The sequence below is a fragment of the Haliotis asinina genome, chromosome 9 (assembly GCF_037392515.1).
Source record: "Haliotis asinina isolate JCU_RB_2024 chromosome 9, JCU_Hal_asi_v2, whole genome shotgun sequence".
In the NCBI taxonomy this organism is placed as follows: Eukaryota; Metazoa; Mollusca; class Gastropoda; order Lepetellida; family Haliotidae; genus Haliotis; species Haliotis asinina.
This window is the reverse complement of record NC_090288.1, coordinates 39852841-39876742: the sequence shown is the minus strand read 5'-3', so window position 1 is coordinate 39876742 and position 23902 is coordinate 39852841. Positions and strand designations below refer to the sequence as shown.

At 41.0% G+C, this 23902-nt stretch overlaps 1 protein-coding gene across 1 annotated transcript; it reads left to right on the top strand.

Moving 5' to 3' along the window:
- Positions 1-2930: 2930 nt before the first annotated feature.
- On the top strand, positions 2931-23902 carry LOC137296050 (threonine synthase-like 1). Its single transcript, XM_067827698.1, has 10 exons — positions 2931-3182; positions 5576-5716; positions 8537-9339; positions 14398-14468; positions 19024-19128; positions 19518-19620; positions 19734-19899; positions 20318-20569; positions 21588-21678; positions 22038-23902. Exons 1-10 carry the CDS (start codon positions 3057-3059, stop codon positions 22364-22366), a joined length of 2187 nt encoding a protein of 728 aa, XP_067683799.1. The 5' UTR covers positions 2931-3056; the 3' UTR covers positions 22367-23902.

Sequence of the window (23902 nt, the reverse complement as noted above, 5' to 3'; positions counted from 1 at the left end):
GTACTAAGGAATGTTGATTAAGATCATAAATTACATGATCACCATAAATGAATCGCAGTTAGACAGAAACACAATGGACTGCTACTACAAGCTAAGATTACAGTGCGAGACCGTGATGTTATTATACAGTAGACATGAAACAGTCTGGAAACTATATTGTCGTCATTTCGTGCTGATCAGTAATGTGTTCACACCTACCAGAAGCTAAACAGACGGTGTTAATCCTGCTAGGCAACTGCAGATCTCGTAGAGGTGTGTTACGTCTACTTCAAAAGCAACAGAAAGCAAACAGAGTAATTTAGTATTTGAACGGCAGTTAGAAGTGAAACACGTAGAGGTGGCAATTTAAGAATGTGAATTTCTTTATATTGAAGAATACGAGTGTGTGAGTATGTAGTTTTACGCCGCTGTTAGCAATATTCCAGCAATATCACGGCGGGCTACACTGGAAATCGAACCCGGGTCTTGGGCATCACGAGCAAACGCTTTAACCACTGTGCTACCCCACAAGTCCTTGACAAATACGACTTAATGGAGTATATTCTTACTCCCCCATCACAGTGAATTTAGAAAACGGACAGCAAAATGTTATGTAAGTACATATGAAACAACAACGGCGCTAACAACAAAGGAGCCCAGGATATGATTTGCGCTAACTGGAAATAGTAGTCGACAAACATAAGCCTATGATTAATTAAATTAACAAGTCCCAAGGTCAAGGAAAGGGTATCCTTCCATCTGTCACACATCTCAATGGTCAGAAAGGTTAAAACACTAAATCATCTGGTGTAATAAAGGTCTGATCTGTTCTGTTGTGTATTTTGTGGGCCATTCCCATTTCGGTGTCACCCCATTACTCATACGACCCATAAGTCATACGCCTTAAACAAACAAATGCCATGGATGATTGCTCTTGCATTATGAAACCTTAGTACCTTTGAAGGTAAACAGAATGTCCCATACAAAACAAAACAATAAGATCTGAGATAACCCGTATATATATGTAACATACACGACAACAGGCTACACAGTAGCAAGATATAGGATAACAACAAGGTTTCATTTTTTAAAATGTATTAAATATATGATGCAGTAATTTTAAAGGGCCTTTATATAAGGTCTCTTATGCTGGTTGGAGACAAGAACTTCTCAAAGATGGACAAGTTTGGGAATTCTAAGTATTTAGTGTTCAGCGACTGAAGTCGCAGTTGGAGAAATGCTTCACATCTGAACAAGTAGTGAAACTCAGCGTCTGATACACAAAGTGGACACTGGTGGTCTTCTCGTGGAATGCCCAACCATCGGACAGTCTCAACTGGTAAATTATGGTTAGATGTTCTTAACTTCAAAATTGGGTAGTATGTACCTTTTGGAAGAAGAATATATTCTTCTAGGCTTGATTGGGTTTTGAAATATTTATAATAATCCCCCTTCGGACTTGAATCAACATTAGTTGGGGAAACCAGTTGGGGAAAAAATGCACTCTTTAGGTGTTTTCGACCACTGCGAAAAGCCAGGACGTCGAGCATACATGCGGATTTAGAAACACGTAGGAATGACCGCAGTTATCAAGGATATGTTTCACAAAATGTAACCATGGAATTTTACTTGTATTGTCACAGATGTGGTTAACACAGTTAGATATAATTTGGAATGGTTTCCCGTGTGTGTTCGCAGAGACTAATTTATGCCAGTGTTTAATAAATCGTTTTTGGATTTTGATACTCAAAGGCTCTCTTCCAAATTCACCGTAAAGCATATAAATTTACCAAACCGGCAGCTGATTTCAAAAACAGTAAGTGAATTCGTTCAGTTACTTCTAAGTTCTCGTATCCCCATATCTCTCCATAGAGTAGCATTGGAGCCAACCATAAAATCAAAAAGGCAAAAATAGAGGTATAGTAACACTCCTGGATTTCTTTAAAAGACAATATATACATTACCTTTGTGGCGCTTTCCGTAAGTGCTATAATTGTTTGGATAAATCGCCATTCCTTTGGAATTTAATTCCAAGGTAACCGTATGTATCCGCAATATGTATAGTTTTAGTTCTATAGGTAAAGTGAAATTTCGAAGATTTTGCGGGATCGCTTCCACAGATAACAACAGGGATTTTTGTAAATCATTTGGATTTTCACTGAGCAGTGCGGCCTCATCTGAATATAATAATACAATAAAATGATATAAGAGGTCAATGCTGTTAGTTTGAGTTTCATCTTTAAAACCATTACAATTACTTTGAAAGAGATGTTGTTCAAGATCATTTAGGTATATGGAAAACAAAAGGGGTGACAGGTTTTCACCTCGTCGCACATCTTCATAAAACGAGAATTCATCTGATATGGTATTTCCAATCATTACCCTAGATTTTGTTATGATACATATTTTTTATGAGTGTGAAAAATCTCCCATCTATCCCAGTATTTGTTAGTTTTTGCCACGACCCAATTCACCAGACTTTATCAAATGCCTTAGTGAAATCTACAAAATACCGTATATAGTTTCTTATAATAGAGTTTTAGTATCCGGATCATCATTTGCATAACAAAAGTGTTATCACATATCGAAAAGCCTTGTCTAAAGCCTGCCTGTGTTGGGTTAAGTAAATTGTTGGTATCTAGGAATGTTTTCAGTCTGTTATTTAACACTCTTGTCAAGGGTTTACCAATGCAACTTAAAATAATTATAGGTCTGTACGACCTAAAGGAAACCTGAGAGTGACTGCAGTCATAATATTATATAAAATTATGTAGCTCTCTTATGTGCTGTACATATCCGTGGAAACATAGACGGGTCCATCTGACTCAAATTCTGTCAGGTAATCTCAGCAATGAATAATAAATTCCTAAATTTTCAGCTATTATCCCATATAGTCCACCTGCACACTTGCTTATCGCTGTCTTAATATGTCACGCTGTCACGAATCACGTGACCAGAAGGTGACAGCTGTTCCTTGTGTACAGCAAGCTGACCTTGACAACGTGACACTCTGATAGCTGGTCTGTTTACACTGACCTGTCGCGATGTTTTAAATTCAACAAATTCTGGACCCAATCATGGTAATATCACGACTGACAAAGACTCTGCTTCGATACAGAGCGTCATGGCAAATCAGGAATAACTTGTGTCGACTCTTGCAAACTGACGTCGATTGGAAGAATGGAGAATTTGCCAACTCCACCGTGAGTAGTGACACTGGATTGAGATCATAGAGAATATAGAAACGACTTTCATTACGTTTTATTAGCTTTACGCAAGGGATGACGGAGTCCGTTAGCTCTATATTGACCGCCGATATCTGTAAAAATGTGTCTTTGCTTGAACTCGGGGAACTTAGATATGATTTTTAATAACATTTAGAACAAATACTACCCAACTGACTGAAATCAATGTTGCGGTGTGTGATCCCTGCTCGATCAGTTTCATAAAGTTGCCAGCTGGAAACAAAACAAGCAAACTAACGATTATCGAGATGTTTGGTAAACGTTCGCTTATCAAATTAGAAACAGTAACATATAATGACGCAATGTTATTTTGGCAAACCCTTCAGTATCTGCGTCGGTAGGCGCATGTGTTATCTTGACACAGGGAGTGTTCCCGATTGACTTTGGCGGGTAATATCCTCCTCACTTAACTACAAAGTTCTCGTAAGCCTAAGATCTCGTAACTTTTCTCGTAGCTTCCGTAGCTCCAGTGTTGCAGTATAGGGGGTACGAGTGCTACGAAAGCTTTGGGAAACGGGGCCCTGTTCGAATCAGCCTGCATGTCGTAGTAAGACCATCGCCTGTAGTCAAACTTGAATCAGAATAAATAGAGGATGCGAACAACACCCTTCAGCCACGACAGCGAGCCTCTTTCTCTACTCTAGCAAGGGTGAAAGCATCCTCGGTATCTCTAGGGTATACGTTCTGATACATCTCCACTGTACCCAGGATGCATCTACTGCTAAGACCAACAAATTTATTACCTCCCTTGGCTGGATCTCATCCCATCAGGGAAGTTGGGCGAACCAATCACAACTTACTTTCGCTTTTTAAATTATCTAGCCGATTGAACTTAGCAATACCAGCCATGAACAGGTTCTCTGAAAGAGTTCTTGCCAGTACATAAATTTTCTGACCTATCAATGTGTTTGTATGATTCCCCCCAAAATCTGAGTCGCGCTGCAAACAAACCTTCGCAGCTGCGACTGCTATTATTGTTGACACTGACAAGTTCAGTTGTAACGGCGGCTTAGCTGATTGGCTACTGTGAGAATGCGGAGCAAAGGGAGGTAATACAATTTTCGGGCCAAGCTGTAGAAGCATCCAGGGTATAGTGGAGACTTATCGGAACGTGTACGTTGGCGATATCAAGGATGGGGTGACACTGAATTCTAAGGAGGTTGGTCATTACCTCGTGTTTTCCCTAAACATTAAGCTGACGCGCTCAGAAACAACCAGCCTACCTTCCTACACGGCATTAGCCCACGCTCACTCAAATAGAGACTTTTCACAGATCGATCGCGCAAATATTATGCGAGATATAAGTTCACGTTAGAATACATTGATTATCAGTACGCACATAAAAAACAGCTGTGAGAAGATTGCAGGAGATTCGGTATAACCTATCTTATATGTATACTGAATGAGCGCTATTTTTGAAAAAATCGATTGCCATTGTGCGAGTACAGATTGATCTGTTCGGATTAACTCTGCATGAATGTAAGCAGAACGAGCTTGAACTAATATTCAGTGTGAAAAAGTCAAATTGCAATTAGCTCACCATAGAGACCGCTACACAGTTTTGAACATTTCAGGAGGAGCCTACCCCACACACAGAATACTGCTTCAGAAACGAAAACAATCACATACTGGAGACGAATATTAACGAACTATTGAAACCTTTAAGTGTGACGTAGATAAGATTATTCTACTTTCTATGTACTTTCAGACAATCGGGGTCAAACTTTCTTCCTATAATCATAAAAGTTTAGGCTTAAACGAACTTATCGTATTTTCTATACACATGTTTGTATTTTGTTTGTGGAGTTTGGCTCAACATATGGGCATGATCTGTGAAGCCAGGTTCTGACGTTCCTTGGCCAGTACAGGATCTGAATCCGGGTTACACTGGATCTGCAGCAACCCATCCTTGACACAAGAAACCTCTAATGGGTGAAGGCGAATCACCCTACGCTCATGATATTGATCACTGGATTGTCTGGTACAAACGTGAATATTTACAGACCTGCGTCTTTTAGATTGTATAATGCGCACTGTCAGAAGCAAAAATTAAAACCAAAACCACCCAACAAATAAACGATGTGACTACATCTGAATTGGCCCAACACTCTAAGTCTCGGGGCAGCCAAGTGGTTAAAGCGTTCGCACGGTATGCCGGAGAACTGGGTTCGAGTTCAACATGGGTACAATGTGTGAGAGCCATTTCTGGTGTTCATTGCAGTGTTATTGCTGGAATATCGCTAAAAGCTGCCTAAAACCATACCCACCCACTTACTCACACTTTAGACTCACTTACTCAAAATCCAACCAGACACTCTCTCACTCGCTGACTAACTGTCTTCCTTGGCCAGACCAACGTGCTACTTATTGGGAGTCCTGGATCTGGGAAGACAACTGTGGCCCGACTGCTGGGCGCCATGATGAACCGTCCGGTGGTGGACATTGACGATGACCACTTAGAACCCTACTGGAACATGACAGTGGCTGACAAGGTAAGTCTCAGAGCCCCGTTTCACAAAGCAATCAAGGACGATCGTAACTCCAGTACTTTTACATGGACCAGGGACAATTTACAACAGGGATATGTCACTCCCTTGCTTTCTTTACCATTTGTACTAATTAACGTGTGCCTCGTCATGCTCGAACGTACACATTGATTTCGCTCTTTCCCAGCGAAACTTCAGTTATGTTTAACAGAACTTCAGCCAGTTTCTTGTATCAGTCGGCATTTTACAATGAATGAATGAATGAATAATAGTAAGAAAGCAAGAATTATAGGCGAATGAATGAAAGAAAGAAACAAAAAGAAGTACATGTAATGATACAAAACAGCCATCCCTCCCAAAACATGTTTCAGAACGCAAAAGTAACGCTAAAACACATGTGTTAACATCAGCTGTCCTTTTAAAAAAAACCTACTTTGAGACATTTTTGTTTTCATTAATAATTAATTCAGATATCTTATTGCACGTTAACAAGATGTTAACTGACACTGTCACACATCCTTCAAAAACAGAGAGTGTAAAATTATCCCAAAGCGTTATAAACACCTTTCCTGTTTTGTCAAATAATAAGATCAACAAGAAACATTAAGATCAACAAGAAAAAAAGAAGTTAGAGAACTATAACCCTCAAGCATCACAAGCATTAATGGCGGATCAGATGAGATCGTCATATTTTTCACACACATCAAATACGCCCTAACAATTCGCATCTTCACGAGATTGTAGACGAATTAGTTGGGATTCATTCTCTACATGTTTAGTGTCGGGGTTTAGAAACTGTAAACAGCACTTAGTCGGAAACTGAGACACGATCTCTATGCTATTTTGAAATCATGACCTGTTTGTGTGACAAACTACACGGCTCGGATAGCAGGCCACGTGGGCTGAATGAGTTACACCAAATTTGCCATGACCGTCCTTTACCTTCCACTGTAAAGACTTAGACACAGATAATGCTGATTAGGTCAGAGAATCACTGTGTTCTTAAACCACAGTTACGAGAAAAATCCGAGACAACGTGTTCAGTCCTAGCAAGTTGAGTCAGTTTAACGATCTAGACCAGCTCAGAAACCAGTAGGCATGCTTATAGATACTATATTCACGCAGAAATACTGCCTCTGTAACTTTAAACCTTAACTCACTCATTCACAAATCTGAATCTCGTCCCAATAACTCTCTATGTGATCTGATGACGTCATCACAAACTGACGTCTTTTTAGTGTTTTTTCTACTGGTATCGTTATTACCACAATTGAAACAGTCTCACAATTTCCGAAAATGTGTTAGTGAGTTGTGACAGCAAATGGCGACGTTGTATTCTCATGCCAATAAAGGTTGTCACCCCAGACCTATTACTAAAACGGAAGGTGATGACAAGCATTATTGGTATAGGTATAGTATACTGCGATGACAATCACGACTGAGTCTGCTACCTGAACGGCGTCTTGTCACTTTGTCACCCATACCTGTACGCATGTTCTATCACAGATAAACGTATAATCCAGGCACGGGTGACCCAAATGTAGCTGGTGGATTTAGCTTATCGTGCGTTCGAATTAGAAATTAGATTGTATTTATGCTCTTGGAGTTCATCAAAATGTCAAGAGACGTTATGGTAACGTCCATTCGGGATGCAACCCCATATTAGCCTGAATTCCCATTATAAGACTGAAAGACTGAAATAATGCTCAGAGAAGTCAGGAAAACCCTGATAATTCACGTCCGCCACAGAGTTAAGTTGAGTTGAACGAGTGAACGAGTTTAGCGGTTCGCAGCTTTAAGTAATATTCTAGCAATATCACAACGGGACACCAGAAATGGGATTCACAAATATGTATCCATGTGGCGAGTCGAACCCGATTCTTCGGTGTGAAGAGCGGAAGCTTTAACCCCAAGGCTATCCCACCGCCCGGAGTTAATGAGTGAGTCTAGTTGAACTCCGTTATATCATCAAATATCAACCATAACCATAGAAAAACCAGTGGATGCAGGTCAGAATGTGCAGGCCCTATGTGTTGATATAGAAATAATACGCTTAGTCATTGGGGATGAAAAAGTTGTCGGTCATAGGGGCAGGTAGGAAACAGAAGATGTGGGCCAGCGTGGTTTCAGTCGGCCTCGGGCCTAAAATCCGACGTTAAGGTTAAGAAAGGTTTAAGATACGAAACATTGAACAATTTTTTTCTAGGAAATCCCGGCACGTCACGCTGTGTTGGGGAAAGTCCAGTCAAAGTAAACTTAGTCTCGGTATTATTCGTTAGACTTCTCTACTGAGTCACAGTATAGGAATGTAACGAATAATACCGAGATTATGTTTACTTAGACTGGGAAGAGTCCAAACAATTGCTGGTCTTACGTACCTAAAACTGATATACCCCGATAAGAAGCTATGGGATTTGTCCATAGGTACCAGGGCTTGTCATAGGAGGCTACTAAAACTGTCGGGTGCTCAAACTCGTTGACTTGATTGGCGTATGTCATCGAATCCCAATAGCGTCGGTTGATGCTCATGACATTAAGCACTGGATCCAACCGCGACTACTGACAGACCCGTCATATAGCTGGAATGTAGCTGAACACGGCGTTAAACAAATAAAAAAAGTAACACCATAAGACTTTAAACTTCAAACAGTATGAAGTAAGTTTGAAAGTATTCTAAACAGCAAAAGAAACGCATTAGTCGAAAAAATGAAATCTCCTAAAAGTACGCGTTCATGTTTATGTCTTTCTCTTTAAAACCTTGACAAAAAACCAAAGCTGCGTTTCTTTTGCTGTTCAGTATATGTTTCTTTCATCTTTCATGTCTAGTTGTCCAAAGTTGGAGGCGATAGGTTTCTGGAAGAAGAAGGGAAAGCGTTGTTGCAGTTCGACGGTACGGGTCAGATCGTCTCCCTCACAGGTTCGAACCCAATGCATTATGAAGCCATGACACATATAGCTAAGTCAGGGACTGTGTTCTTCCTTGACTGCCCAAATAAGGACATCATCAACAGGTTAAACATGATGAAGGTCAACAGAATCGTAGGTCAAGGTGACGGTGCCAGTATGGAGGAAATACTCAAATACCGACGTCAATTCTATGAGAAACATTATGACGTCAGGATTGTTTGCGAGGATGAAGAGACCCCAGAAAGCATTGCTAGCAAAATTAAAACCAAGTTTGATAGTTTTGTCAATGACAAAGGCTACGTGTCGACCAGAGGCTCAATCACCAAACCCCGTGTTCCGTTTTTCCATACGGTTCTCAAAGGACTTGCCGAAGATGGCGGTCTCTACACAATGGCGGGGGACTTGCCAAGGTTTACCAATGGCCAGCTTGACAGATTTGTGCATTATGACTACAGAGAGAGGGCGCTAGGTATCCTTGAACAACTCATTCATCCTTTTGATCTCTCGCCAAGATTGCTACAGGATTTCATGAATGATGCTTACCATCGCGAATCCTTTGCTTCCGAGGATATTTTCCCAGTGCGCCACCTAGCCGGAAATCAGTACGTTCTGGAACTGTTTCATGGGCCTACGGGATCTTTTAAAGATGGCGCTCTACAGCTCATGCCGATGTTCTTCACAGCAGCCATGGAAACTGAACGACGTTTCGGTGAACGCAACACGTGAGTATTTGATCTGTACCTTGAGTTAGTGAGTGAGGTGAAATCTGGAGTTTTGAGTTAGTGAGTGAACTACAGTATGTATTTTGGAGTGAGCGAATAAGGAGTGAGTTATTACTTTATGCAACCCTGTCACACTTTCAGGGAAATGCATCTTTGTGTTAGTGAATGTGATCCTGTCACTTTTCCAGCCAACTGGGAGTTTTATGTAGCGTGACCCTCTCCCATTCTGTCAACTGTACCTCTGTGTTAGTAAATGGCGTTTTGTTAAAGGTGACCTTGGCACACCTTCAGCCAAAAGTGTACCTTTCAGCTCTTTAACGCCACCGTGTCAAAATTTGGAACCAAATTTGAACTAGAATATCAATGTTATATAGAACATACACGAAAATAGAAAAATCATATCAGATAGAATACATCAATATTCATTGATACTAATAGCGCATTACTCAAAGGTTGATCTAAAACACAACACTATAGCGCCCTTCGTTGATCTCTCTTTGTATAAGGAAAAATGTTGTTTTACTTTGGTTAATGACCGAAATATATGAGAAAACATGAAGATATTGATATTTAATAGATCAGTGATCGGGTGTCTTTGTGTGCACATGTAAACACTTGTCAAAACAAATCTAAGACCATCGACTACCGTAACCATGTATACAAACAAAACTAAATGGATCAAGGCCATGGGTTTGCTTGGGGCATGTTAGAGTTTTAAGCCTATCAGGATAAACAAAATGATGCTACTCTGTCCCTGCCAAAGGCCTACAATTCTGATGGGGGTTGAGTGATGAGTTTAAATTTAAAGTCACGTTGACAATATTTCAGCCATAAAGTGACTAAAACAGTTAATTTATATGTACTTTATAAAGTTTAATATAAAATCTTTCGCCAAAGAACTATGTAATTAGAGATTCAAAACTTGCAGTGAACATGAAGTTTTACATAAAGCTTTATACTATATAGGACAATATAGTATAAAAACGGACAAGAGATCACGAGCAATGGAAGGTTGATCACCATACTAGGGACCGATTCTGATGGGTAGGTCTTGATGTTAAAGGGTTCCCTCTTCAATTCGTGAGTGGGAGAGTACTGTTTAACGCTGCATCTGAAAATGTTTTTAGTGCAAACAAGTTGTGACCCGAGTTCGAGTCCTAACTTGGGTACTTGGGATCCTATTTCTGGTGTCCCCAAAATGAACCGGCAAGTGCATGGCTAAAGTCAGTGGAAAACCATATCCATCCAGTTAACTTCAACTTGCATAATTTGATTTGGCGGCGAGGTAGTCTAGTGGTTAGAGTGGTCGCTCGTCACGCCGAAGACCCGGGTTCGATTCAACACCGAAAAAATGCCCATTTCTGTTGTGTCTGTCGTGGTATTGCTAATAGCGGCGTAGAAATAGAACTTACTCACACACCTGAAAGAAGTGAGCTAGTGTGATATTTTACAAGAGCCGAATGAGAACATGGCCGAATTTGTATTTGATTTCTTCAAGGTACAGCCGATGCAGTTGAAATAGAAGTACTCTTAGTTTGTAATTTTAAAATAACACACCTTTTGAGTATCATGTTGTAAAAATATCGAGCAGTTTGCAAACAATCATGCCTGGATCAGAGAAACCAGTGATTGATATCATGAACACGAATGCACAAAATCAACCAATAACTTGGTCTGGACAATCATATATAAATGTACATTGTTGCCTTTACGATCATCATACGGCACGTGGTTTAATATATAATATACAGTTTATTACGATTATAATGGATTCTGGAGGAGCACTCATTTTAGTGTACTGTAACGGCAATTTGTTACACGCGTTTCGAGAGTAAGTGAGTTCAGTTTTGTGCCGCACTCAGCAATATTTCAGCTATATGGAGGCGGATTGTAAATAATCGAGTCTGGACCAGACAATTCAGTGATCAGCAGGATGAACATCGATCTACGCAATAAGGATACGATGACAACCAAGTCAGCGAGACTGACCACCCGATCTCGTAAGTCGCCCATTACTACAAGCTTGGGATACCAATTCTAACCCGGATCTTCACAGTTCTACACGCGTTTCGACAGGACTATACTGCAATGGTCGAAACAGTTAAATATACACATAGTTTCTGCATTAGCATCGTGAACACGAACCATTCAACACATGTACGACCGAGTTCCACAGAATAACAAGAAGACAAAGTCATCAATATTTCCCCGCAACGGCAAAGTACTCTTCATGAATGTGTCTACAAATTATGATCATTACAGTATGTTGTTTTGGTGTGCATGTGGCAGAGTGGAAGGAGAGTATTGTAAACTAAAAAAAATAAAGTTCTGCTCCGGAAAAGAACACTACCACCAAAATCTGTCGAAGTCAAACTTGTTGCCATTGAAACGCAAACAATTTTTAATTCAGATATCTAAACCCACCAAAAGGCAACGCTATACCACCAGTCCTGTCTATGTGCCAAGTTTGATGAAGAAATAGTGAACAGTTTCTTAAGTTCCGGAAATTTCAGCCAATTTCAGTCAAAGTCAAGCTTGTTGTCATGGAAACTACAAAATAAATAAATTAACACACTGGAGTAACCCCCCAAAAGGTACATCTAGGAGTCATGGTGAACATGGAGAACGTGTGTGCCGAGTATCATAAAGCTAAAGTTCGGGTAATCTGCTCTGGACAAGACAACACCCTCAAAGACATGTTTCCATGTAAATTGCAAAAGAAAATAAATAAATAAATAAATAAAATTAATATCGGGGTCTAATCCCCAAAAGGCACATGTAGGGATCATGCTTGATACGTGTACCAAAGCTAGCATGAACAGTTTAGGAGATCTGCTCTGGATAAGGTGACATCCACATAGTCACAACCTAAGTCATGTTTCTATGGAAACCGCACAAACATCAAATTTATATCTGGTAACATTTGCTTTGGAGAAAGTATTGTGGACGGACGGATCTCGTTTCTGTATCCCCGCAACTTCGTTGTTGCGGGGAATAATTAACGAGTGAATAAACCCATTGTAATTATTGACGTCCCCTGAGTTACACTGCGATCAGAAAGTACAATGTCAGACCATAATGACCTCAAAATTTCTGTCGATACTCTTTGTCAATGTTGTACATGTAAACAATGCGTATAATCCATATCTCTAGCCTAAATAACGTAGAACTGTTTCTGTACACAATACAGTGTGTTACTGGAGACACGTCCGTCAAATCAGCGTGAAATGTAACATATGTTACATTTGGGGTTACGCTATCTTAGTCAAGTACAGATTCTAGTACTTTTGTTGGGATCAGTCTCATCCGGGATTCGAACCCACGCCTATGAGTCAGGCATCTACTCGCCAGCACACAAAGTCAGGTGCCTAGGTCTAGATTTCGAAGTTCTCTTGGCGCTAAAACAGTCGTAAGTGCTATCCGTTAACATTAACTTCTTTGAGCTAAGCTTTGAAAATCTAGGCCCTGGTTCTGAAGGCGTTGGTTCGAATCCCGGATGGGACTCACCCCAACAAAATTACTAGATTTTGCATATTACTAAGAAAGTGTAATTCCTAATATACCATATGTTATATTTGATCTTTCTAAATTGTGTCACAGACTAAATCATTTCAATTAGTTTCTTTAAAACTTCATTTATTCTCGTGATCTATTTGTTTCAATATATGTCCAAAATTCTATACCCTTTTTCTGTGTAATGCATTCAGCAAACATACGGTATATCCCTTCTTATCATGAACCCCCATTCATGCAGGACCCTTTATTCTCAAACGCGATCAATACATGTCAATTAACACCTCCCTAAGTCGCCGAATTTTACGTATGTACATGTGCATGGACCAGTGACCTTACATAATGTAGCGTAATGACTGTGTATGAAAACCTGACTGATATGGTCAGTGTGGGAGACCAACTAGCGAGACCAACCAGCAAGACCAACCACGGAAACCAGATCATCGAGAGAAGTGGACGGATTGTGCGGATAGTCGGGGTGTCGGCCAAGGTCGTCGCCCCATCTACGACTACATCGACGATGAAGAATCGCCGTCGGACTTCTAATATGTGTGTGAGTGACAGAGTGGGTTTCCTCCACATCGGGATCATTGGCCACTCAGTCCCGATGTGCGTTCTGTCACATGTTTACCACTGTGTCTACCATTTCGACCATCATTCAACCAAACAATAATAAAATATGGCTGCTGCTGTCTTCATCGTCTTCCCTGTCTCTTGTCCACCATCCTGAACTACCCCCGAGAGCAGACCACCACGGCCGCTCTTGGACAACTGCATTGTGTATTCATAAATCATATCCGCGAAGGTCCCGGGGTACAGTAGGCATTCAGCAGCCCATGCTTGCCATAAAGGCGACTATGATTGTCGTAAGAGGCAACTAACGGGATCGGGTGGTCAGGCTCGCTGACTTGGTTGACAAGTCATCGGTTGCCAATTGCGCAGATCGATGCTCATGTTGTTAATCAATGGATTGTCCAGACTCAATCAATGGATTGTCCATATGACTCCGCCATATGACTGGATTATTGCTGAGTACGGCGTAAAACTAAACTCACTCACTCTCCCTAAATCAGCGTGAGTTGAGATCTTATTAAGATGGGAGACACAAACAATGGGCTTCAATATTTGCAGCTAACTCGATATAAATGACTTTGACATTTCGGTACACATAAGCATCTGGTACTTCAAGTGGCAACTTGCTTTGTTCAGCCTTACGAAAATTGTGACCCATAGAGGCCCGTCAGGTGAACATTACATCTCGGTACGTTATTTATGTTATCTGAAAAGTAATTCCTGATGTTTTATATCATACTGGATTTATCTAAACGGCAAAAGAATAATGTCATTTTTTCAAAAATCGAAACATGACATAAATAAATATGTCCTGGACATGTCAAGTCCCGTTTTGATATATGTAATAATATATTATAATAATAAATAATGCATTTATGTATTGACCTAACCAAAATCATTTTTGAAAACACGAAAAGAATAACTGATTCTTTAAAGAGTTAATGGAACCTCAGACACACCTTTTTATTGCAGCTACCTGATCGTGGTGGCAACATCGGGGGACACTGGGGGTGCTGTGCTGGACGGGTTCAGTAGACATGCTGGTGAGTACATGTATATAATACACAATAAAAATACAGGACGTTTAATATAAGTGTCTCATTATTAACACTTGATATTTTATTTATTTCATAAGATAAATAGTTCAACGGTTTACCAGAGACATTCAGTTTTGCGTGGAACGTCATCAGATGACCATGATTTTGTTAGATGCCTGGCCAAAGCGCCATACTGTCCACCAGGTCATTTCGCAAGAAAGAATCACCAAACTCATTCATGTCGCATGAATTCGCCTCTATTCTTAAGCAATGTGTAAAGTCCATTTCAGGTACATGGACATATTCTATAATTTTTTTGGGCGAGCCGTGCATACTCGTCAACTGCGATTAAATACTCAAAGAAAAGCCCAAATTGGAAAATAAAAACTCTCTTCCCTGCAATAAATCATTCAGGGTAATAGAATTTTGTTGCGATAGCTTAACGCTTACTCCTGGAATGTAAATAATTTCGATAGAAACAAAAAACACTGCTCTCGCTTGTCTGTAGCCAAGTAGTTTAAGCGTCCGCTCGTCACGCAGAAGATCCGGGTTCCATTCCCCTCACGGGTACAATGTGTGAAGCCTATTTCAGGTGTCCCCCGCCTTGACATTGCTGGAATATTGCTTAAAGTGACACAAACCCATTTACACCCAGTCACTATTTACAAGACAATCCCGGACTCGACGAGGCATGGTTCCAATGAAACTTCTGGTGTAACTTGGTTCATTCCATTCCTTTCTCCAGGCAGGGCAGGGCGGTGCGGTGCGGTTCGATAGTGTAGTGGTTCGACCTTTCGATGGTCACACCGAAGACCCGGGTTCGATTCCCTACATGGATATACACATTCTGTGGCGTCTCCCGCCGTGATATTCCACTCACCTGCGCAGCAATATGCGCGTATCCCAGATTTAAACACAACATATGACTGTCGTATGAATGAACAATGACTGGTCTTGAATCCAGGAGGGGATTTTCGCTACTGAACAAGCCCATCCTGTGAATTCCACACTACAATCGACCCCTTCCCCAACCATTTTAATACACCCCAGTTGAAATAGATTGGACCGACTCTGAAAACTAATTGAGAAATAAAGTTCACTCGACCACCATGGTGCTGCTACAATACAACGACACCTATGTATAGTACATTTTTGCCCTGATCAATTACAGTTAAGAACGAAGACGCTTGATGTGACGCTAACACATAATAACGTACAATCTACAAAATTGACTGCAATTGTGGGCACTCATACATAGGAGAAACATCCAGGCCTGTCTACACCAGAATCAAAGAACATCAGACATCAACCATCAAATCGGACCAGAAATCAGCCATTTCAGATCACATAGCGGCCCATTCCGATCACCAACTCAACTGGACACCACCCTCTCAAAGAACCAAACAGACTTTACCAAAAGAAAACTAACTGAAGCCATCAACATCAAATTAACAGAGACCAAGGCTACCCCATCCCCACGGCTTACGATGAGCTCATCAAACCACTCTAACCCCTTGTACAAACAATCTACTGTGTGTACCCCACTGGCTTACTTAGTTATCATCACGTAGTTAACTAGTATGCATACTAGGCTCTGTGCACCACTGGTTTCTTGTTTATCCACGTATCCATTGTTACCCCCCTTTTTAGTTATCATCACTTGTTAATTAGTTTTCCGCTGTATATATACATCGCCTTTTCTCTACCCGTGTCATTTACACTTGAAAACGATACAAGAACCTGTATCGAAACGTCGTGTTCTAGTATTAAAGAAGCTGTCATCCACATACACTTATTCTATTTAACCATGTGAGTGTTTTGAAAGAGTAAATGTGTAATGTATGACGGTTAAAAGATTTTACTCAGGATACCCCCTTTCATCAAAATCAATTCCATATGTTAAAGCAGGCAAAATTCACAGTATTCGTGAGATATTACCTGTTAAAATCACGTGAAATCATAGTACAAACCATCAGCAGGTATGCTTGGTGAGGTGAGGCGAAATAGGGTTTAATGTCGTACTTCGGAATATTTCACTCATATGACGACGTGCATGCATGTGTGGCTGCTTGTACTAGCCCAGACTAAGCTAGTTTTATAGTGCTACCTCACTGAGATGCCATGACACAGACGCTCAGACACTTTATACGGACTCCGGGCCGACCAGTCCTCGTTGCACCCATTAATGCCCAACTCCAGGCAGGGTCCAACAAGTTCCACATTTTAACGTCTTTCAGTAATGGCGCGGCCGGGGCGTGATAGTACTTGTTAGTCTCCAGAGACGGAAAGGTTGTCTTTAAACTGCTAGTATACAACTGCTCACGATTCTTCGCAAAGATGTGCAGTAGGTAACTTTTCCTGGGACGGATGAATAACTGGCGAGACTGACAATTACGACAAAATAACGAGGCGTGCCGTGAATCAAGCGATTGTTAAATTTGTTCACATAGTTTGACACGCCCACAAAATCAGTAGCCAATCGCCAGAGAGTAACATCAAAACCAAGTCCATACGACCTGTCAATCAAGCCAAGAGAACGACTAAACGACATCAGCCAACAAATGTGTCAGGAAGAAATGTTTTTTGTTGTTGTTTTTCTCATATCAAACCTACATGGTCAGTAACCGCCAGATTCAAACACTGGTTCAATAAGAACGGATGGGAAAATGGGAGTTAGAACTGAAACATGAGAAGTTAATTTGTGCATCTCAGACGAGCGAGCCGACAGGCCTTGCACGGACAGTCCCTGGCCATAACTATTCGTGATTTTTACTTTCGGCATGCACACGGGAAAAGCAGGGGGAACTCAGAACTGTATAATTTGATAACGCTTGAAAGTCTTACCTTAGTATTTTGTCAGTTACACCTTCATATGCAGCACTGTACGTACATGGTCAGGTCATGTGTAAGTCTCTAACATAATCCAATGAGAGATTTTCCCAAACGCGCACACCCGTGAAGGTCCCGGGGTAGAATAGGCCTTCAGCAACCCATGCTTGCCATAAAAGGTGACTAGGCTTGTCGTAAGAGGCGACTAACGGGATCGGGTGGTCAGACTAGCTGACTTGGTTGACACATGTCATCGGTTCCCCATTGCGCAGATCGATGCTCATGTTGTTGATCACTGGATTGTCTGGTTCAGACTCGATTATTTACAGACCGTCGCCATATAGCTGGAATATTGCTAAGTGCGACGTAAAACTAAACTCACTCACTCACTCACTCCCAAACGCGCACAGTTTCCGCGCACCTGTCAAGCTCGTCAGGTGTGTTGATGCGAAGTGGAACGGGTTGCAAACCTCCTTTTAATTTTAACCAGATATTTTCAATTATACTGATATCAGGAGACTGAGTGGGTCATTCTGTGTCAATTATATCATATTCTTCTTCAAAGTGTCTCACAAATCTGGAACGAAATGCAGGAGCATTAACGTCCACGAATACGTATGACTCGTGTGTATGATGGCGAGCTATAACTGGCCACACATTGTTTTCAGTGAAGTCTATATACTTAGAAGCATTGATGTTACCATTTACTGGGGTAAGAGTTCCAATCCCCTTAAAGGTGACACTTCCAATTACAACCTGAGCTTCCAGTTACAAGAGCGGAAGTGAACAAGCAGACGATAACTTGTATGCATGTCACGTGACAGGCACATGACAGGGAATCTATTTTCAGAAAGACAATGCTGAATGTTTCTGGCGGTGCAAAACGTCATGTCCCAAATCACGTATACTTATGGCCAGACACTGTATGTTATTGCATTCGTTTCCGGTACCTGACAGCGGTCGGAGGTTTGGATGATCCACAATACTGATAGCATGATCCAGTACATAAAGAGTGAGTGAGTTTAGTTTTACGTCGCATTTAGCAATATTCCAGCAATATCACAGCAAGGGGACACCATAAATAGGCTTCACACATTGTATGCATGTGGGGAATCGAACCCGGGAATCGGCGTGACGAGCGGACGCTTAAACTACTTGGTTACAGACAAGCGAAAGAGGAAAAGTGTTAATTGTTTCTATCAAAATTATTTATATTCCGAGAATAAGCGTTAAGCTATCACGAAAAAATTATATTTCTCTGAATGATTTATTACAGCGATTAGAGTATTTGTTTTCTAACTTGGGCTTTTTATTGAATATTTAATCGCAGTTGACGGGTGTGCAGGGATCAAAAAAGACAAAAATAATATGTCCTAGGATTATAATTGTTGACAATTTTCGAGCATCGAATACTCAGGAACACTTAACAAGAACACTTAAACTTAACTTAGCCCTGGTGATCTAATAATGATTGATGATGACAATTCAAGGTTCTTCTATCTTGTGATTGATATGAGATCGCACGAGACATATGTATTTTCAACAGTCACATCACAGTATTCAGTTGTTTCCCAATGAACGACAGCATTTGGTTAGTTATATTGTGCGGTTGGGTAACAAACTGCGAAACATAAGTCTTCGGTCTTGTTGGTTTGAAAATTTCCGCGAACGTTTTCACAAACTTTGAGCCAGGGATCACTAAGGCGAACATTTTTGACTGTTTCAATGACAGGTAGGTCGGGAGTGGGCGTGGTTGTCCTCTACCCCTCCCGTGGGATCAGCCAGCTTCAGCAACACCAGATGACAACCATGGCCGGAGAGAACCTCAGAGTTATAGGTACACAGTGCAAACTTTGAAATCAGAGGAACATTTTAACCACGCACGGAAAATATTCATTCATTTATTTATTTATTTATTTATTTATTTATTTATTTATCTATTTATTTATTTAGCGCTGAGAAATATATTCATTTGTTTTTAATTAGTCAACCTTTCAAGAAGAAAAAGTTTTAATATAAAATGTCCTTCAGAAGTGGAAAAATATGTAGATTAAAATTAAATGGAATATGGTGAGAGATACTCTCTTGGCACTGCGTGGCACCGTTCGCAAAAAACATGGCTTGGTATTCACCTTAGTGCCAATTTTATACCAAGCGAGCTTTAAGCAGATGCGCTTTTCAACTTTGAAAGGAGTTTATAATGTAATCTCGTTTGTGTTTCCAAAGGAGTTGATAGTGACTTCGACTTCTGTCAGACAACAGTTAAACAGATCTTTCAGGATGAAGAATTCGCAGATGTGCTACAACGTGACCATTCCTGCAAACTGAGGTTGGTACTTACGTTGTACACTATGAAGAATGGTGACCTGTATGTTTAAAAGCTGTTGACAGAATCTGGAGTTCCCTTAATGCACATCAATCAGTGAAAATAATATGTTTCAGTGCCGCCAACAGTTTGAATTGGGGTCGTCTACTTCCTCAAATCGTATATCACATCTCAGGGTACCTCGACCTTGTCAAAATGAGGGTGATCTCCATTGGTGATGAAATCGATGTCTGTATTCCAACTGGGAACTTTGGTAATATTCTCGCAGCTTATTATGCCAAGGTAAGGCAGGACTCCGTATTCACCGTACGCACTTACAATTTCTCCTTTGGAGACGTATATCTCAGTTTGTTGAATATTTATTCATAGAGGACCAAATGCTAGGAACTAAGATCTAATGAGTTTTTCTATATAAATAGCCAACAGAGGACGTAATATATTGTTGGTAAGATCTCATTTAATTGTTGGATTTTCCCTAGGCAAATTTCTAATCGCGTTATACCAAATCTAACGTAAATGAACGTTTAGTAGTTTTATTATCGAGAGTATACAGTTCCCTTAATCTTAGGAAGTGTCCTATTTTTTGTTCTGTTTGTTGTTTTATACCTCTCTCAACAATATTCCAGTTATATGGAAGCGGTCTGTATATAATGCAGTCGGGACCAGATAAACCAGTGATCAACATCATGCCATGTTTCAGGAGATGGGAGTTCCAGTTCGTCGTCTCATCTGCGCCTCCAACAGCAACAACGTTCTCACAGACTTCTTCAAAACAGGCAACTACGACTTGACGTCACGAACACTTCTCCGCACAGCGTCCCCAGCTATCGACATTCTGAAGTCGTCTAACCTTGAGCGCCTCCTATACCACGCACATGACAACAATGGCGCTGCAGTGAGCCAGCTCTATGCAGATCTGGACAGGCAAGGGAGGTTTTCAGTGTCAGACGAGGTAGGTGAACACGCGTTGGAAAGTAAAATATGTAACCCGTGAAGGTCAGAATACTCCAGACTTATCGTTTCACCGGGTCGTCTACGGGTGAAGATCCGGGTTACACTTGGTCTCCAGCAACATATTGCATGCCCTAAGAGGCGACTAATTGGACAGGGTGGTCGTGCTCGCTGACTTGGTTGACGCATGTCATTGTATTCCATTTCGATGATCGATGCTCATGCTGCTGATCACTGGATTGTTTGGTCCAGTGTATACAGACCGCCGTCATATAGCTTGAATATTGCAGAGTACGGTGTTAAATAATGCACTAACAAAAGTAAGAACAGTGCAAGTCTGTCTGTACGATCGGTAAAGATATTGTCTAGCGATTGGGACTGAAAGCAAGTGTTCGATTCCACATAGGACAGACCATGTTCCTCGCAATGGTACTTGGGTCAATGGAAGAACTGGTCAAAACCAAGTTATTTGATTGTTAAGCAACATTCTCTCATTTTTTAAAATAATACATATGATCATAAGTAATCGCTGATCAAAGAACTGAAATTCTTACCTGAAGGAAAGTCCTTGTTAGAAGATAAGTAAGTGTGACATCCCATCGTTTTTAACAACGTTCCAGCAATAACACAGCGTGGGACGCCAGAAATGGGCTCCACACATTGTATCAACGTGGGGAATTGAACCAGGGGTTTTCGGCGTTACGAGTGAATACTTTGAGCTCATACTACTCCACCACGACTAGTTATAAGATAGTAATCGCATAATAGGTACGGTGATTGTATGAATTTTTTGTTTGTTGTTCAACGTCATCAGCCATACTCCAGCTATTAGACGATTGTATGTAAATAGGATGTATACATACTTTTCGTTATTCGGGATTAATTATACGTTAGCAATTTGCACTGTGTTTTTGGTAGACAATACGTTTCATGACTAAATGTCCATTTACAGTTTAAGGATAATATCTTTATTCTTTTTACGTGTAAAACTTAAACCACAGGTTGTCCTGTGTTTTCAGGTTCTTGGGCGTATTCAGAGCTCCTTCGTTGCAGGTTCCTGTGATGAAGAGACTTGCCAACAAACGGTACTGAATACCTATAAGGACACAGGTACGTTCTTTTATAGAAGGAGCCAGTGGAATTTGAGTGAGTTAATAAGTGTGTGCAACCTTAAAATCGCCGCACTGGGAGCATCAGTAATTGGAAGCTTGGTAGCTGAAACGACTGTAGGCTATAGAAAAGAGTGACAGGGTGATTGGTTGAGTGAGTGTGTTAGCCACCAATACTGTCTGAGTTTGGACCTGATAAATATAACATGGCTTATCTGTCATCAGATATGAATTAATCCAGGTAAATTCAAATTTGTGCCTAGCTGTACACTTGTTCCTTGGTACCTTGAGGCGCGTTTCATAGTTTTGACCACATAATATAGATCTGCTGGTACCAAACACTATTTGTATGTATTTCAGGGTACCTCCTCGACCCTCACACGGCTGTTGCTAAGTCGGTGGCAGACAGACTCGGGGACAGGTCTTGCCCCATGCTTATCTCAGGAACTGCCCACTATGCTAAGTTCGCAGACAGTGTTCTCCCTTTCCTAGGACAGATGACGTCATCAGAGGATGGATCAGTGTCGGACCTTATCCGGAAATCACTTGAGTTGAAACCGAGACCTGCAATGCATCGGGACTTGAAGGACATGACTACAAAACCTGTTGTCCACAGGGGGACGTCTTCGGCTGATTATGAAAGTGTCAAAAGGCATGTTAGGGATTTTGTAGAACATTTAGACAGCTAAAGAAATATTAGGACGTTGCCTTTGTACCATGTGATGTGTGGTTAAGACGTTCGCTAGCCATGCCGAAGACCCGGGTTCGATCCACACATGGGTACAATGTGTGAAGCCCATTTTTGGTGTCCCCTGCCGTGATGTTGCCTTAATATTGCTAAAAATGGCGCATAAACAAACTCACTCACTCACTGACCGCCCGAATAGTTGTGTTGACTTTACGACAGGTATGGGGATCTAGTCTAGTTTGCGGGGGATCTAGTCTAGCTTGCGGGGGATCTAGTCTAGCTTGGAATCTTCACGGAATGTGGTAAATAAACGACCAAGACGGATTTGGAATGACTTTTCGGTAGTTAGAGGAGATCGTGGGTAGGTTAGTTGATGGACTGGCCCACCTACACGTGCTCAGTCATAACCTCTCCCGTTTGTATTTTGTGATATCCACAAATATCGGTTGGACAGAATGTTTACATAGACCACTTTGCATATATACCACTATGTGTGAGCAAAATATAAACTGATTGTGGACGATGGACGGATGAATGAATGAGTGCGTTGCGGGACGGATGAGTGAGTGAGTGGATTGTTGGTTGGAACATTGGATGAGGTGGGGATGACTGGGTTGACTGGTGGGTGAGTGAGGAGTTGAGTGAGTGAGTAGGTAGATCTAACTTAACTAATACAAGCAACTGTGGGGCCACAAATATCCCTCCTCTAACGTGCATTTGTGTTGATGTGACACAAAATATTATATTTCTAGCTTGTCCGTTGGCAACGGGAAGGATGGAGATGCCATTGATCCGCCATTACATGGCTAAGTACTGTCTAGAAAAAACATTGACAATCAATCAGGTATCCTAAACCTCGCACCATGAAAGGATCATAGTAGAACAGAGGTTCGAAGGAAGATATAACAAGTAACAATTTGTATTTTAGTGTGATATTGCATCATTCAATCACAATTTGAAATGTATTCAAATTAACCAAAATCATAGACTTTAAACTCCTTAATCTCGATCCATAAATACTCTGGACGCTCTGATCAATAGTTACTTCCATCCTCTAAAGTCATTGTAATTAGATACAACAGTTCGATTACTAGTACATGACAACCATGCCCCCTTCAAGTCACATCCGTAACGCATGAGGTGTTTGTCATGATCATATGAAAGTTTTAAGAGTAAAAATCAACTCGTGATGTTGACCATGCTGTGTTTTCTTTGTGATTCAACACTTGATTTTTCAAAGACAGCAGGAATCTCCTGCTTCAAGCGGACTTTGATCTGTTTAGTGACTGATCACGTGATACTGTGGGGGCTGAGGCCAGGCGTGTGAGGTGGTGCTCGTGGACCTGACATACAAGCACAGTGGCTCGGGGACACAGGAAAGTACAAATGTTCCCATGGTCATTTCCAGCGTTCGCTGCATCCACCGTGGGAGGAAAACTGGGTCTAATTAAAGAAATACTTCCTCGTGATCCCTTATTCGTTCTAAGCAGTATGTATTGATAATAAAGAAAACATATTTCTCTCTTACGCTAAAGAT

What these genes read in the sequence shown, in the direction of transcription:
- LOC137296050 (XM_067827698.1), top strand. Translation starts at nt 3,057, where the DNA reads ATGGTAATATCACGACTGACAAAGACTCTGCTTCGATACAGAGCGTCA. An exon ending in GGTTTTCAGTGTCAGACGAG is followed by an intron (nt 20,570 to 21,587) that starts GTAGGTGAACAC and finishes CTGTGTTTTCAG; the next exon opens with GTTCTTGGGCGTATTCAGAG. An exon ending in GAATACCTATAAGGACACAG is followed by an intron (nt 21,679 to 22,037) that starts GTACGTTCTTTT and finishes TATGTATTTCAG; the next exon opens with GGTACCTCCTCGACCCTCAC.